Consider the following 18340-nt stretch of genomic DNA (forward strand, 5'->3'; position numbering starts at 1 on the left):
GAAAGAAGAATTACAAATAATTTCAGGTCTGACAATAGTTAACGAGGTCAAATACTTGGGAATTTGGTTTACAATTAAAAATAACAATTTATTCAACAATAATTATACAAAGATATGGAAGGAAATTAAAAAGGATTTAGAAATATGGAACAGGCTGAATCTGTCACTTTGGTGGAGAGTATCTACAGTAAAAATGAATGTACTCCCAAAACGATGTTCATGTTTCAGATGAACCCAGTGATAGGGGGAATGGGAAGCTTTAAGACATGGCAGAAAGACATATCAAGGTTTATCTGGCAGTACAAAAAACCTAGAATTAAACACAAATTATTAATAGACAATAAGAACAGAGGGGGATTTGCACTGCCAGATCTGAAACTTTATTATGAATCAGCTTGCTTATGTTGGCTAAAAGAATGGATGACATTGCAGAACTCAGATTTACTAGATTTGGAAGGTTTTGATAATTGCTTTGGGTGGCGTGCCTACCTGGGATATGAAAAAGTTAAAACTCATAGAGGCTTCCTGAATCATATCATAAGGAAGCCACTATATAAGGTATGGGAGAAGTATAAAGATTTATTGGAACCAAAAACTCCCTGGTGGCTATCCCCTCTGCAGGCCATTGCAATGAAAAGGAAAAATATGGAAACAAACTGGGCCACGTACAAAGACCTATTAGAAGAAGATAACCAACTGAAAATGAAAAAATTCGAAAAAATCAGACATCACCTAATGGACTGGCTATAATATTACCAATTAAATGAAGTTTTTAAGACAGATAGGAAAAAAGGTTTTGCAACAGAAGAATCAAAATTAGATAAAGAATTAATACAAAATAAGAAAAGAGTAATATCTAGAATGTACAAGCTTCTTTTAGAGTGGGAGGTGAAAGATGAAGAGGTGATAGAAGTAATGATGAAGTGGGCAAAAGATTTTGGTAAGAATATCCAATTGTCGGCATGGGAAAGTTTATGGAACAAAGAATGGAAATTTACAGCCTGTTACACACTAAAGGAAAATTTCTTGAAGATGTTCTGTAGGTGGTATATAATTCCCAGCAAACTGGCCAAAATGTATAAAATGAGATCTATTACTTGCTGGAGGTGTAAACAGGCAGAAGGGACATTGTTTCATATGTTGGTGCTGACCTTTAAAGCCCTAAATGGCCTCGGTCCAGTATATCTGAAGGAGCGTCTCCTCCCCCATCGTTCTGCCCGGACACTGAGGTCCAGCTCCGAGGGCCTTCTGGCGGTTCCCTCACTGCGAGAGGCCAAGTTGCAGGGAACCAGGCAGAGGGCCTTCTCGGTGGTGGCGCCCGCCCTGTGGAATGCCCTCCCATCGGATGTCAAGGCGATGGACAACTACCTGACATTCAGAAGACATCTGAAGGCAGCCCTGTTCAGGGAAGTTTTTAATATGTGACATTTTAGTGTATTTTTTATCTCTGTTGGAAGCCGCCCAGAGTGGCTGGGGAAACCCAGCCAGATGGGCGGGGTACAAATAATAAATTATTATTATTATTATTATGTGGTGGGGCTGCAAAAAAATAAGAATTTCTGAGATATTATTTATGAGGAATTGAAAAAAATGTTTAAGCAAAATTTTATAAAGAAACCAGAAGCCTTCTTCTTGGGCATTTTAGATTCAGGTATTCCAAATTAAAAAAGGAGAATATCTGGATCTATATGCTACAACAGCAGCGAGAATACTGATTGCCCCAAAATGGAAAGGAGAATCAGTACCAACAAAAGAGGAATGGCAGGATAAATTATTGGAATATCTAGAATTTGCTAAAATGACAGAGACAATTAGGAGACAGCCAAACCAAAAGTTCAAAAAGGAGTGGGAAACTTATAGAGAATTTTTTTAAAAAAGCATTGTCCCCAAGTCAAAATCTGGACATGCTTTGATTAAATTTTACAAATTACAAGACAGATTCTAAGTATAGCATATAGAAAACAGAGGAAATTGGGAAATGACCAAAGAAGCAGATTAACAAATAGGTAAGACAGACCCGCATTGAGGAAGGCGGAAGTCTGTCAGGAAAGCTAAGTAATTGGAAATCAAGAATATGGTGGCATAACCACATGATTTTATGCAGCTATTTGGATGTGATTGTTTTGTGTCTGTTTTGGAACAAGTTCTGTAAGTAAAGCTTATGGATAGAAGGTGTACCTGGGATTGCCCAAGGCCCGGAGGTCTTTGGCAGGCAAGTTAGTTACTCTAGAACATGCATGGCAAAACTTCGCCCTCCAGATGTTTTGGGACTACAACTCCCACCATCCCTAGCTAACAGGACCAGTGGTCAGGGATGATGGGAACTGTAGTCCCAAAACAGCTGGAGGGCCAAGTTTGGCCATGCCTGCTGCAGAAGGTGCTGGAGGAACAGTTGGTTTCCACCTGAACCCAAGCCCTTCCCTCGCAGGCTCAAGAAACCAAAGTGGCAAGGAGCAGCACAGGCTGGCAAGCTGCATTCCTTTTTGGGCAACCTTCCAAGGGCCACATGCCAGTGTTGGGTGCAACCAGAGACAAAGAGTGGACAGAGCAAGAAATGAGAATTTCACCTATGTGCAGAAGGCTAATTTCTTTGTCCATACATTCCTCTCTACCCTCCATTCAGGCCAGTAAGAAGTGTTACCAGAATTCAATAACACATCCCAGCAAAAACACTCAGGGAGGTGGACCTGAAATACAGCTCAGGCTCTTAATCTCAGGGTTGTGGGTTCAAGCCTCACATTAGGCAAAAGATGTCCCTCATGGTCCCTTCCAACTCTATAAAACTGTGATTCTGTGATTAAGTAGGGCTGGTGAGGGGCATGGCCTAGGAAAGAGGGTGTGGCTGAAAATAGGGTGTGACCAAGGGAGGTTCACATGGGGTCAAACAAAGAGAGACCTGGAGGGACATATTTGACCCCCATGCATGCAGTCCTCCTCCCTTGTTTAAAAGGAATTAGTTCTCCTAAACCCAGTGAAGGAAATCGGTATTTTATCATGAAAGTGTGGCAGAAACCCATCTGCAATAACCATCTTGGCTTTGAAGAATCTTCTTTACTGACTCTTTGATGGTGCCACTGTGAAAAATGTTCTAATGCTCAGAGGGTGAGCAACACCTGGCAATGGGGAAACTCTTTTCTTTTGTAAAGAAACTTATCTTCCAAACAATCGAGTCTTGTGTTTCATGTTGAAAGAAAAAGAGGAAGAAAAGGGAAAAGCTGTCCCATTTTGTGGTGCAGCCATCAAGCAGTGCTGAGCCACCCCTAGCAGGGACTTTGTGAAAACAGAAATCAGGCTTGTGAGTTTTATTTCTTACACTTACACATGTAGAGACTTGTATTGTTATCAAATCCTTACTTGTCTTTCCAATAATACTGCCCCCAGTGTCCTGATATATCTTCTATGCCAGCCAACAAATGATCCAAGAACTAAATGAGAGAGAGAGAGAGAGGATTTTGCTACATAAACTGTGTTGCTGTTGCATAAAGTATGCACTGTAAGAGACAGCAAGAAAACATCTGCCCACAGATAAAACAACACCACATTTTTGGCAAAGGAGACAACTGCAATTTTAAAAAAAGGAAATTTGCCTATATAGCTTCCCATTTAATCCTCCACTGGTAGATATCTTCTCAACTGCCTTTCCTTAAAATGCTCAATTTTGTGCACTTATTAAATATATAAAAAACTGGTGGTGGGAGAGGGAAACCACAAAACAAAAAGCACTATGCCAGTTAAAGGTAAAGGTAAAGGTACCCCTGCCCGTACGGGCCAGTCGTGTCCGACTCTAGGGTTGTGCGCCCATCTCACTTAAGAGGCCGGGGCCCAGCGCTGTCCAGAGACACTTCTGGGTCACGTAGCCAGTGTGACAAAGCTGCTCTGGCGAGCCAGCACCAGCGCAGCACACGGAAATGCCGTTTACCTTCCCGCTATAAAGCGGTACCTATTTATCTACTTGCACTTAAGGGTGCTTTCGAACTGCTAGGTGGGCAGGAGCTGGGACTGAAAGACGGGAGCTCACCCCGGAGCGGGGATTCGAACCGCCGACCATGCGATCGGCAAGCCCTAGGCACTGAGGTTTTACCCACAGCGCCACCCACATCCCTACTATGTCAGTTAGAGTGCCTTCCTGGCATTTCCTGAGGGTGGGTTGGGGACCCAGCATACATGGCAGCTGAGTATGTGTCACATTCAAAGTAAATTCAGAATCTTAATTCAAAGTCTTAACTGGTAATTATGGTATGACATTCCAGAACAGGATGTTTACAACACACTATGCCATGTGTAGGTGGCGCTGTGGGTTAAAGCCTCAGCGCCTAGGACTTGCCGATCGAAAGGTCGGTGGTTCGAATCCCTGCGGCGGGGTGCGCTCCCGCTGCTCGGTCCCAGCGCCTGCCAACCTAGCAGTTCGAAAGCACCTCCGGGTGCAAGTAGATAAATAGGGACCGCTTACCAGCGGGAAGGTAAACGGCGTTTCCGTGTGCGGCTCTGGCTCGCCAGAGCAGCGATGTCACGCTGGCCACGTGACCCGGAAGTGTCTCCGGACAGCGCTGGCCCCTGGCCTCTTGAGTGAGATGGGCGCACAACCCCAGAGTCTGTCAAGACTGGCCCATACGGGCAGGGGTACCTTTACCTTTACCTTTTATGCCATGTATGCTGGGTCCCCAACCCACCCTCAGGAAATGCCAGGAAGGGCTCCAATGGAACAGCAGCTGCTATGCATGAGGAAGGTCCTAGGTTCGATCCCTGGCATCTCCAGGTGCGACAACCACCCCAGGTGGCAGGATCCACAGGGGCAGCATATTCTGGTGCTGATTTTTAGTCCCGTCCCACCCCTTGTTCCTCATGTAGATATTAACTCGGCCCTTCTTCCCTGGAGGTTGGGGGGCCACCATTTTGGGGTTCACCTCAGGCACCAAAAACTATTGGGCAGGTCCTGTCACTGCCTCTCAGCCTAACCCATTTCACAGGGTTGATGTGGGGATTAAATTAGGAGGCTGAGAACCATGTACTCCACCTTGAGCTCCTTCTGGGGAAAGGGTGGGATAAATAAATAAAAAATACTATTACACTTACATTTACTATTATACTTTCTTTCAAAGAGCTCAATGTGGTATAAATACATAAAGCCTTGCTGGAGCAGACTAAACACCTATTTAGTCAAGGTTCTGGTTCTCACAGTGGAAGCCTGATACCTGGAACACGAGCACAACAGCACTCTCTCCCAACTTAGGCGCCCCATTCATTAATATCCAGAGGCATACTGTCTCCAGGAGTGGGGAGAGTACTCAGCTATCATGACTGGTAGCCACTAGCCCTCTTCCAAACATCCTTGCTTTCCCAGAGAGGAGAACTTACCCGAATATGAATTTGTTCTCCCACGGTGGGAGCACTTTCTTGCTCTCTGGTGACGTCTAACAAGTCAACGAGAGGACGGATGGTCATGCCCTGCCATAGAGTACAAGAATGAGAGAGAGAGAGAATTTGCACATTTCATTCAAAATCTATATCAATCACAGGGCAAATCATTATCTCTGTTTGATGTTCAGGTGTGTGTGCTGTTGCTTATGGAGCCAACTGACACCATCTAGAAGAGGAACCTGTCAGTGGGCTCTGAAAACTACAATGTTTACAAGTAATATAGAAGATCTTGTGGTGGGGATGGAGTCCTAAGGTGTGGAAGAAACACAAAAACAGGAAAATGAGGGCTGACCATGCTTGGTTATAGAATGCAGCTGACTTTGGGGAAGGAGGACAGAAAACCCGGGGTTTGGGGATTTGGAATGGAGCATTCAGTAAGGAGGCATGGCTGGTTGGCAGGCACACCAAGCAGGAGAATTTAACACTACAACGTTTTGTTGCAGGTTCCACTTAATGGCTTTCTATTCATCTTTTGGGGGTTTGCCCACTAAAGGAGGTCATGAGGTTCAACAAGGAATGAAACTGCGGGCCAAATGTAGATGCAACACAAATGCGTCTTTACATTTAACATGCAGGATTCAGTAATGTAAACTGAACCATCTGGGATGATGAACTTTATTGGCAATGTAGCAAGTACAGAGATGGGGTTTAACACTTCTCACTCCTGCTGTAGTCCTGAGGAGCTATTTGCACTGGGAAGAAAACCCTGCTCTCACCCAGTTAAATACCAGCTAAAGAAGGAGGTTTTTCCCGCCTAGGATCACAGCAGGGAAGGAGAGCTTTTGGGGTTCCCCTCTCAATATAATAAAATGAATTTATTAAAGCAAAATTACATTTTGTCTTTACAAATCTCAGGTGCCCCTTTGAGATGCTGAAGGGGCAGAATATTTAACAAACAAAATTTAGTTTAGTATAATATGCCAGAACTAAAATAGCCTCAAAAAAATAAACACGTCTATCTTTAATTTGCACCCTCATCAGTTAAAATGGGCTGCCACTATTTTTCTTTTATGTTTTTATTTATTTTGAGAAAGCAAATTTTGAGAAAACAATTGTTACAACGGTAAATAACAAATAACTTGTCCTGATAAAATTACAGACTTTTATCATGAACAATTTCCCATGAGTGCTGGGTGGATTCCTGCCTGCTGAAATCCCAATGACTACCACCGCCAGCCCAGCCCAGCCCAGCCCAGCCCAAGCTAATGCTGTTTGGTATCTGAAGAAGTGTGCATGCACATGAAAGCTCATACCAATAACAAACTTACGTAGTTGGTCTCTAAGGTGCTACTGGAAGGAATTTTTTTTATGCTGTTTGAAACCTGCATGTTAAATTTGAATTCACATTAATGTCATGTGTAATAAATCACTTACCACACAGTGATGGCTCTTTGCTTGTGAACATAATAAATGGAAACCCTACATTCTATTGGTATTCCAAGATTTGGCAAATCACACTTCTTGGGGTGGGGGGAAAATCTGACGTAAACTCAGTGTCCATAGGCCAAAATGTTTGAGATCACTTCTTTACCATTTGCTTTAATTTTATATTATATACAAACACTTTGGCTCAGGAGCATCAGGTACCACAGCTCTGGGTGCCTATCTGGTTTTAGTACAGCTTTTATATTCTTTTTTGAAGTGAATTTTCAAAAATAGTTTTGCTTTAGACCATGGAACCCTTTGTAATTCTACGCCACACATCCCTATGTTTAAATTACATAGCTGCATCCTATATTTCTTTATTGGCAGTTGTGACAACTAATCTTATTTATTTATTTATTTATTTATTTATTTATTTATTTATTTATTTAAAACCTCTTTGTTTTTTCATTTCTTTGTTCTGTACCTGCCTGTCATTATTGAAACTCAGTAGAATAAAGTACAATAAAATAGGAATATGTGCATAGTTTCACAAACCTAAGCTCAACTGGAAATGCAGCTCATCCTATAAAGGATATCCATGTTAATGGTGGTGCTGTTGATGTTGTTGTTTGGATTTATAACAAGTCTATATAACAGCAACAGCACCATATGATATAATTTCTATTATATCAAAAGCCCAGAATGCATTTCTGATGTCTATGGCCCCCTTTTTGTTTCTGCTTCAGAATATCATATCAGTTCTCTGTTACTAGTTTGCTTTACACTTGATTTTGTATTTTAATAAAATAAAATATACATTTTTAAAAACTCAATAAAGCTATTGGGGGGGGACTATCCAGTACCCAGTTCCAACTTTCCTGTTTCAAGTTAGATATTTAAAAATACATTTAGGTCCCAGGTGTGCTATAATTAAGGATGTAGTTTAGCCACAAGATGGCAGTGCAAGGCAAATATATGCATTATATCTGTTTTACAGTACAGTATACTGTATGCTGTTCCCCCCTCCACCCCATTCAGGGCAAATTATACCACAAAAAGACACAAGTTGAGCAAAGTTTCTATTATCATAGAATCTTGCTCAGGAGTTTACAAGTATGTCTGTCAACAGAAACCAGAAATTTAATTCTGGCAAAACTCTCAATATCCTCTGCTGTAGGAGTGACAAGCCTAGGGCTGCCATACATTTCAAAGGCAGAATTGATGTTTTATTGGTGTTTTTGTAAAAATAATAATAATTGGGGTCTTCCTTTTTGAAATACGGCAACCCTAGGCTATCTCTTGAAAAGCCACAGGTAATATGGGGAAGCAGAGTGCATTCATTTCAAATGTGCACCAGCTGGCACACGTTTGCACGTTTTCAGGCATTCTCTCAAGCTAGTCAATTTCCTCGCCTGTGGATCGGCTGAGATGAGAGGCAAAAGCAGCCCACCTTTGCTGTTGGCTTTTGGAAAGTGGCAATGGACGCAGGGGGCACCTCAGTCCTTGCCTAAGCATAGGAACCCCTGGAGTTTTTCAGTGGCAGGAGAATTGGGTAGCACACAATAATATGCACAGCTGCTGACGAAGCAGCAATGCCAACTGATGCCAGCAACCCATGCAAGCACACAAGTGCATGGTGCTGACTAAAAATGCCCTGTGCCTCCAGTGTTGACTCCCTCACAAGAGTTGTCACCTTTGTATTCCAGCAGCCTAACATAACTTATAATTTGGTTTTCAGTTTTAAACTTGGTTGATTTTGCTTGCTTTGTTGATTACTATTTTACATTATTTTAAGCACACCACTTAGAGATTTGATTTCATTTTCATTAAGCAGTTTTTGAATTGCTTGAAATAAATAATTGTGTATTTTGAGAGAGTGTCCAGAATCAGATCTGTGTGAAAATTTCATGTAAGGACGTCTTCAGAATAGTAGTTTACAAGTTACGAGTAAACTACAATAATAGTTAACAAACCTACTCAGAGGAGAATTACAGTGACAGCCTTCATTTTACCTGTACAAACACAGTGAAGAGGATCACAACAGTGGTTGCTGCAATGAAGAGCTTCTTTCTCGGATAGTCAGGGAGCAAGAAAACCAGGGAGAAACAGATGGCTCCTCTAAGCCCCCCATAGGCAATAATGAACTGGTCCTTGGGTGTAACGGTGTTGACATGTGATCTGTTTATGATGAAAGTCAGGACAAGAACTCCTAAAACAGATGAAGTAAGTTGGAAAGTTATCAGGAGTGAAAGGGAATTAAACTGGTAATTGTGAAGTCTAGGCATCATCTACTCTGTACTCATCACATGCAGAGTTGCTTATGTTTCACTGCAGTTTGTCTTCTGCTGAAAACTACATTACATAAGTTATGGAACTGATGGAATTAACAGCATCGTCATTGTATTATTCCATCCCATGAATTTCAATGCAAAGGAAACACAATCCAAATGGTGGGAGGAAATCAATTACATATTGTTTGCGGAATGAAAGCAACAACAGTCCGTTCTGGACCATAGCTGTCAACCTTCCCTTTTTTTGTGGGAAATTCCCTTATTCCAGCGCCATTTCCCGCTGCTTCCCGCTGCTATCCCGGATTGTTAGATATCCCGTAGACTGTCCCCGGGACAGGTGAGGCTGCTGGTCCCTTATTTTCAAATCTAAAAGTTGACACTATGTTCTGGACATGGGACAAATAAGAAAACATCAGCAGTTTCTACTCCTATTTCCATTGGAATTCTCCAGCATCCCTAGTAAAGATGAATCCCAATGCTCTGTAATGACTCCAGCAGTGACACAGGGGACAAGAGGTAAGTGATGGAGACCAAAAAGGCACAAGACTCAACACAGAGTACAGGCCCAACACTAATGGACAATCCTCAGGCATGAAAGCCCTGAACCTGGACCTCCAAATCCATCAGGGGGATAACAGTCTCATTCCTAAAAGCCACACACTCCACCAACCCTGCTTGCCGACACAGAAGACATACCCAGTGAAAAAATCTTCGGATAGGCGCAACATGCTGGACTGCAACTTTAAGGCTCTGCATTTCTCGGAAAGGAAGTGGAGCCACAAGAGGCTCCCCAGCCGATGACTATGAAAGGGCCCAGTGGCACTTGAGTGCTTGCTGGAGGAAGTCATCTGCTGCCCCTAGGCCCTGTCTTGGGGCCTCTGGACATTCCTTTTCTTTATTGGGAGAAGGAACACCAGTGCTGGTGGAGAGGATATTTAATCCTTTCCTCCTCTACCACTTTTCCAGTCTAAGCATCTCCCCAAAAGCTGCTATTAACTGTTAAAAATACGAACACATACACATATATATGCACTATGCTTGCATTCTTCTTCCCAGCAGAACAAATAGCACTGGTGATGGGTAGATACAGGGATGCGTATGTAAACACTGTGCAATTGTGATCAGATCCATGCATGAACTTATACCATCTTTCAAGGGCTCTATACCTAGTGCTCTCCAAAGGAGACAGAAAATGACTGTGAAGCAAATGTACGACCAACTCCACTCATGATTGTCACCGATGGTGGAGACTCCTAGGAAGATGAAGATGAGGGTGTCACTAACACTGCTCCACATCTTCATGAAGTATTTAATGGTCGTGTGGGACTTCAGAGAAATGTTGGCCTCCACATAACGTTTCATGCCCATTGCGCATGCAATAATTCTGAAAGAGAAAATAAAATAAAGTTCCGCACACTTTTCCACTTCAGGCAGCAGTGGGGAATCTCCAGCCCACAGAAAGCCACCAAGCCACACAGGAGGGCTTTACAAGTGCCAGCAATCAGCCGATTGCCACTTGCAAAGTCTTGTTCCTTTGCATGTTCTGCTATGATTGCAAAGGCTCACAAAGGCATAGGGCTTTGCAAGGGCCAACAGTCAGCTGATCAACGGAGCCTTGCAAAGCTCTGTGCCTTTGCCTGTGTGGTTTGATTTCATACAAGGGTTTCCAGCCCTACCTAGAAATGCTGGAAATTGAACCTGGAGTCTTCTGCATACAAGGCAGATGATCTACCACAGAACAATGGCTCTTCCCATTCCTTTCCAAACCACAAATCATAATGCAATACATGGACTGAGGGCTTATCTACCTCTTTTCGGGCATTTTAAGGCCTGCACTTTAAAGCTCTGTGTCTGAGTGCCCCTTTAATTTTTGCTCCAGACATGTCCCTGCAAAAACTTGCTCTCTAAAGCTGAATCAGAGCAAACAGCTATTTGGGTTTTCCACAAATTGTCATTTTCTCCGGTTCAGCTTTAAAGAGCAGGTTTTCATAAGGTAAGCTCTGGAGCAATTAAAGGGGTGCTCGGACATGGAGCTTTAGAGCACAAGCTGGAAAGCGCAGAGGAAAGGTAAGTGTGGATAAGCCCTGACAGACTACATTTGAAAGAAATCATGTCCCAATTTGTGCCTGTTCATATAGCTACAATAAATAGGTTTTTGTCCCTGGGCTAATTTTCCAAAACTTTCTGTTTACCACACTGATTTCCATTGCCACCACCCTCATAATCCTAACCACAATTCCGATATTTCTGAAAGCTTGGACTTTAGGCCCAGTTTGGTTCAACAATGAGCCATGCAAGCCTGAAATACTCTGAAGTCCCTCAATCTACTTACGCCACAATACCGGACAGGTGGAACATTTCTGCTGTGAGATAGGACAGGTAACTGTAGAGGAAAACAAAAAGGGGCTCAATCACACGAATATTTTTGGTGAATCGTGTAGTAAAGGCGGCTATCATGCCAAACAGGAGGCCCACCAGGACCCCGCCGATTCCGACCACAAAAAACTTCCCAATTCCTGCGAACACATCCGCTGTTTTAATTGACGGCATTTCACAGAAGGACCTGAACAGCTTATACAAGACCTAAGAAGAAGACAGAAATGAACAAAACAGAAAGGTTTTAGTGGGGAGAGATGGAGAGAGAGAGATCTTTACAAGGTGGGATCCCCATGTGGTGGAACATGTGGCAAATTAATCTTCTCCATTTTTGCTTATTATTCTGGTCCTTTCACCTTTGGTCTAAGCAGGATTACTGAAACCATAGGTGTGTTGCATTTATCTTTTGCATTTCTGGCATGGCAGAACCCAGCATGGAGCATACAGACATTCCCAGAGGTCTCCCATCTAGGCATTGACCATATCCAGATTTCCACATATCCAATCCTGTTCCTCCTCCAAGCAGCTTGGGGCCATGTATATGGTTCTTCCCCCATGCCATTTTATCCTCCCAACAAATCTAAGAGGTAGGCTAGGACAGAGGTGTAGTGGTCTAGGATTGTGCAGTGCAGGAGGAAGGTCATCAAAGACCCATTACTATTTCTGAAGCAGGGTCCCAACAAGGTCCCTGTCTCCAGCATCTTAGAGTTGCCCAATCAGCTTAAATGGGGAGCTTTTTAACCACTGGAAAGAAGTCTTCTCACTCTTTGGGCTGTTTTGAGTCCATCAGAGTAAAATGAAGTTAGTCGGCCATTGAGGATTGGCTCCCAGGGTCACTCTGGAGAAGGCATGTGGGAAGAGCACCAAGGAGTTGTTCTCTATGCTTCAAAGCTATGAATTTATGAAGACTGAAAACACAAGGTGCTTCAGTTTCAATAAATACTTTGTGCAATGGAACTTCAAGGAAAACACAAGTCATTCTGAAAGAAGATATTGGAGCACTTCAAATCATTTACTCATCTATGTACAGAGAAAATAGTAGGTCTGGCTGAAAGACAACACATGGAGATCTGCACTGATCACTGCAATGCATTCTCTAATTATTATTATTATTGTATAATAACCATAAGACTTTATAAGTCTTAGGGACTTTATAATTTTAGAAGGGGGTGTAGCTCTGGGGTGTGTGGCTGTGACTATCATGAAGTGTCCCTGCACTTCTGTATTTGCCACCACACTACAAAAGCACATGAACCTAACCCTTGAATAATTTGTAAGTATATATAAATAAATTAACTTACCAAATGTGTGGTGTTTTTCTATGTTGGGGAAGAGGGTCTAACAGCCAAATTTTCACACTTTACTTTGTTGTATATTTTGTGATTTTAAATCTCTGCTGGGGTTCTCTCATCAAAGAGTATTTGCCCCAAACCTGGATCTTGGCATCCAGAGAATTATCCTTTTATATAACTATTTTTCCTAGCAACCAACAAAAAATTCATCCAAACAAGCAAGAAGCATTATCAATCTAGGCACGCAAAAATGTCCAAGGAGGGTACAATGCAGGACTGGTGAGGGATGTAGCCTGTAGAGAATTGATGTGACTGGGGAGAGGGGTGAGACTTGAGGGCCAGATAAAAAGGCCTGGGGGGCCACATTTGGAACGTGGCCCAGAGGTTTCCCATCCCTACCCTAGAAACAGCACTTCCATGCACATCAAGGTCTCAAGAAGATGTACTTACAACTGTCACAGCATCATTGAGAAGAGATTCTCCAAATACCAAAATGTGAAGCTTCTCATTGACATGTATCTCTTCGAACACAGACAGCACAGCAACAGGGTCAACAGCTGCAATCAAGCTACTGAACAAGAGGTTGTGAAGCAAAGATATATCACGGAGCTGGAAGGTGTCCACTTGGCATATCCCATAGAGCGAGAATCCAATTCCAAAGACGTTCCATATCGTCCCCACAACAGCATATAAGAGGATCGTCCCAATGTTCTCAAAGAAGGGGCGACTGGGCATGAAATAGCCAGCATCCAGAACAATGGGTGGCAGGAGGTAGAGGAAGAAGATGTCACTGTCCATGACAGGAGGGGATTTGTCGTTTAAGCCATAAATGATCCCTCCCATGATAAGCCCCACGAAAATCAATAAGCAGCTTTCAGGTACAACGGAAGGTAGTTTCTCAAACAAATGGAAACCTGCAAAGGTCAAGAGGCAACATTAGTGGGAAATCAGAAGCATTTGTTGCTTTGTGGTCATTTCAGCTTATGTGCTTGTGCCCCCACCAAACCAAGTGCCGTGTGAATTGTGGGTCATTAAGCAGAAACTAATCACCTGGTGGGCTGGAGTCAGAACTAGTATGCATTAAAGTTGAACCTATCAAATTCCCACTTTCCAAAACAATATGGGAAATCAAATACTATCCTTCAAAATTTGCACTTGTCCAATTTTGTGATGCAGTTCTTCAAATGACATTTACAAAAATGCATGTTAGGGGAGACGGTGCATAAAAATGAAGATATTGGTGAACATAACACATACAGTAAAGTGGAGAAAATTGCTTGGGGGAAAAGGTGCACTTGAGTAAAAATGTGATTATTAGGAGAAATGTGTACTAAAATGCTGGTGGGGATTATCCAGAGACTTTCATTTTTGTGTCTTTCCAAGGGACTTGTGATTTGTTACATTTCAATGGATGTGCATTTATTTTAGCTTAGCTTATCATAAAGGTGGCTGGGGGCAGTGTGGCTGTCTATGGTAGGTGGACTGTGGCTAAAATTATGTGCACACTTCTTTTCAAACCAGCAGTGGGAGCACAGTGGATGCAGGGTAAATAGGTGTGTACAGTGGCGTTGCAAGGTGGGGATTCCATGTCTGGGGGAGTGACAAGAAGGCACCCCGCAGGGGTGATTGCCCTGCCGTCGCGGCCTGGGTGCATCGGCACGAGCAGCCATCGCACCGCCACAGCCGCATGTGGAGAATCCTCCGTTTGTGGCTGCAGCTGCGAGCAGAGGATCCCGCCACCGTCTGTAAGGCGTTCAAGCACCGCCGGCGGCAAACCGCTATGTTGTACAACGCATGCGCAGTGTCACACGCATGTGCTGTATGTAGCGACGCCGCACATGCGCTGTACATAGCGGTTTGCTACTGGCGCCACCCGAGTACCGTACGGATGGCAGTGGGATGCCTCCGCTGCCACTGCAGCCGCATGCAGAGGATCCCACCACCGTCCATACAGCGCTCAGGCGGCGCTGGTGACAAAACGCTAAGTACAACGCATGCACTGTGTCGCACACATGTGCTGTGCATTGCAACGCCGCACATGCGCTGTACGGACAGTGGTGGGATCCCTCCACCGCCGGCAGGAGCCACTTACAGCAAGCTGGCAGTCCCCCTCCCAGCCTCCCTCCCTCGCTGGCTCTCTGTAAGCAGCTCCTGCTTTACAGCGAGCCAGGGAGGAAGGGAGGCCACCTGAGAAAAGTTTCCACCCAAATGCAATTTTGGTTTTAAACGCAGTCTATGGGAGCATATTGTATTTTAAAATGGGGTATCAGAGTTTTTAGGGGGCTAACCAGGTTGGGATACCTGGGATAGCAGGCTTGTTGGGTTTTGAATGTCTTATGTAGATTTTTCAATTTTGTTGTTCTGTATGGGACAATGATAATAAAGATTATCGTGTCGTATCGGAGGGAGGGAGGGGGACGCACGGGAGCCGTGGCTCCTGAGAGGACGAGCTGGACCACCCCAGGTGTTTTTGCTGAGGGGGTGACATTCGGCGCCCACCCACGACTCCCAAGCCTACCCTGAGTGGTCGATGTGTGGGGGTGTGACAAAAAGATTTCCACACTGGGTACCATCTGGGTTTGCTATGCCTCTGGGTGTGTATACACACTGCTTGGTGTTTCTTTCTAGTAAGTATTTCTCCAGCACTTTGCAGTCTCCCTAGCTACCCATTTTTCCTGATCTAAAAAAGCCCCTAAGAAGGAGATACCTCGTGATGTCTTCTTCAGAGCTTTAACTGAATTGCAGAAAGCGGGGGGGGGGGGGCGCAGTGGTCCTACAGAGAGCAGATCATTAACTAAATAGTTTTTAAAATGTATTTATTATTATTTAATGTATTTATATTTTGCCTTTCTCCCAAGCTGGGATTCAAGGCAGCTTACAACATTAAAAAAAACAAAACATCATTATAAAATACAAAGTAATAAAAACAAGGTCGTTAAAAACAATTGTTAAAATGCATTGAAACACATATGGGACCATCATTATTAATTAACCAGCAATTAAATTACGCTTTGTCCTGACAGCAGCCCAGTGCTCAGCATTGTCTGCACCTTAGTTTTCAAATGCCTGTCAAAATAGGAAGGTCTTAGCTTTCACGTGGAAAGACAACAAGGGGGGAGCCAGTCTAACTTCTCTTGGGAAGGAATCCCACGATACGGGAGCAGCCAGAGAAAAGGCTTTTTTCTTGTGGCACCACCAACCGTGCGGTGGGTGGGACTGAGAGAATGTGCTAACCCAAGAATCTTAGCATTCAGGTGGGTTTGCAAAGGGACATAAGATCTTTCTGCTAACCTGGGCCCAAGCTATATAGAATGAAAGAAAGGACATTCACAAACATCCCTTAGCCACCTCAAAATTAAGGGATGCACAATGGGGGGGGGGGGAATCCTGCATCCCAAGCATTTTCGGATCTAGCCCTACCTTTAAAAATAGCAAGAGGTATTTAGATTTCAACAGCTGCTCATTAAATACTTTTCCAAGCAAAATATATGATGTGGTCAACGCAACATAATCTTTCAGAAAGACATTTAACTTTTTTTAAAAAAAATATGTATACTCAGGGTTTATTGTCTGCAGTTCCAAAAAGCTTTTGAGTGCCTGTAATCAGAGACAGCTTTATTAGTTGTGGAGAATTCAATTTAAATGTACGTGAATCATTCATACTTCAAATGAACGGAAAACATCAATGCAGCCTTCTAAAGCCCTCCATCCATACTGCTGCACAATGCAGCCGGCTAATTTGTGCATCTGAATAATACATTAATGGGGGGATTCTTACTGTCTCATTGGAAAGATTCAGCTGTCTTATTGTTCTTGAAGGAAACAAATGGATTGGAGGAGGTTGGATTTTTTTTTATAGACAGATAGCAATCAGAGAGGCCTGTTGCAGAGTCCCTGTACAGAGAAAACAAGAGCTTCAAAGTGTTACAATCAGTGCTTTTTTTCCTGGCAGCACCTTTCCCCCCTAGAAAAAAAGCACTGTTTACAATTTAAACCATGCATTATGTTATGTCACAGTTTATATTGCTAAAATAACTCATTGATACACCTCTATAAAGATTTGGAGATGGTCTGATTTCTTTGAACTTTCTTGATTGTTTCACAGGACGCTGGTGTACAGTTTTGGCATTTGGCATTGCTGTTAAACAGAAGTCTCCACATGCATTTCAAAACGGACCTGCAAGTGGTAAGGTGCCTAGTAAACACTCGTAAAGTATACCTCCCCCTAGAGATGAATGGATCAGACTTTCTTAAAAAAAAACTTCAATTTTTCCAATCTTAAACTCAGCTTTCCACATTTCCGCATCAGTTTGCAAACCTTTTTGTTAAATCCTCATGAAAATTCACCAACATATTAGTGTGAATTTATCCTAATATACAGCTTGTTGCAAGCAGTTATGCCTATTATGATCTATTTTTGTACTTTCACTATCATGTGCGTTTTTCTGCAACACTTCCCCCTAACATTATGCACGTTTGTTCGCATTATCTGGCTGAAGAACCACGTCAAAAAATACAGCTGCAATTCAACTCACATATACTTTTGGGAAGCTTGTATTAGGTATGTTCAGATTACAGTGCAAACCAAACCAAATTTATCCACCATCCCAACCCATTCCCTGGGACTAACACAGAAAGCTGCCTTATCCCAAGTCTAGCTTCGTATTGTCAACACTGACTTCCAGTGGCTCTCTAGGGTTGCAGGTATCAGTCTCTCACTTCCCTACCTGGATGATAGTCCAGAGAGAAGAAGACTAGATGGACTTTCGATGCATTTGCTTGTCTTTTCTTCTAAATCTGTATCCTCAACCTGGGAACTTTTGCACACGAAGCAGATGCTCTACTACCCAGCCCACCAACCCCTGCCTGGAGAAACATACCTATTTTAGCCAAGGAAGCCAACATGATCCACAGGGTAATCTCAAAGGGCACTTGGACATGCTGATAGTCTAGAGAGAAGAAGACTGAGTGGGCTTTAGACTCATTCGCTTGGCTTGTCTCCAAATCCATATCTTCAAGAGACTCCATCAACGTGGAACTCTGGAAGGCAGCAGCTACTGGCAGAGAGAGGAGGACAGAGGCAGAGGATCCCAGAAGCCAAATTCCTGGCATGGCCTCCCATCCAAGGATCAGAGCCTCCATCTGCCAGTTGGAGTTCTCACTGTCAGGGGAAGTGCCAAGCTGGCTGGCTGGCAAGCATCTGGCTGGCTGGCGCCCAGCTCTTTTGCTGCTTCTGCCTGAGCGTCCTGGAGGCTGCTCTACTTAATGCACCCTGCTGCATGCTGTAAATTATATGGATGGGTGTGCAAGGGGAAGAGCCACTGCTGGAGCAGGGAGTGAGGGGAGAAAGAGACCCAGCAGCAACTACCTACGTCACTTGGAAAATGCATTTTCCACTTAGCCAGATCAAGACATTCTAAACTATGCTGCCTAACCTAAGCAATCCTTCTAACTTTGCAAAATAAAAACAAGCCAAAGAAGGCATATAAACCCAGGTTGCAAAGCAGGCCAGCCTAATGTGAACCAATTCATAGAGGGTGGTCCATTAGGGGAACATGGGACACTGTCCCACTAACCTCAATCTACGTTCAGCTAGCT

The 18340-nt window shown here is 43.4% G+C and overlaps 1 protein-coding gene across 1 annotated transcript in view; it reads right to left on the reverse strand.

Moving 5' to 3' along the window:
* The window catches only part of LOC309333961 (sodium/hydrogen exchanger 2-like), a 34990-nt gene extending 17296 nt beyond the window's left edge, over positions 1-17694 (reverse strand). The window contains exons 1-7 of the mRNA XM_081848053.1: positions 17623-17694; positions 13193-13656; positions 11407-11657; positions 10241-10458; positions 8796-8992; positions 5356-5445; positions 3355-3425 (exon numbers count right to left, since the gene is read on the reverse strand). Of these exons, the coding sequence (XP_081704179.1) occupies positions 3355-3425; positions 5356-5445; positions 8796-8992; positions 10241-10458; positions 11407-11657; positions 13193-13656; positions 17623-17647 (1316 nt within the window). The 5' untranslated portion in view covers positions 17648-17694. The remainder of the gene's footprint in view (positions 1-3354; positions 3426-5355; positions 5446-8795; positions 8993-10240; positions 10459-11406; positions 11658-13192; positions 13657-17622) is intronic.
* Positions 17695-18340: the final 646 nt, after the last annotated feature.

Source organism: Podarcis erhardii, assembly GCF_964252035.2.
Source record: "Podarcis erhardii genome assembly, chromosome: Z".
In the NCBI taxonomy this organism is placed as follows: domain Eukaryota; kingdom Metazoa; phylum Chordata; class Lepidosauria; order Squamata; family Lacertidae; genus Podarcis; species Podarcis erhardii.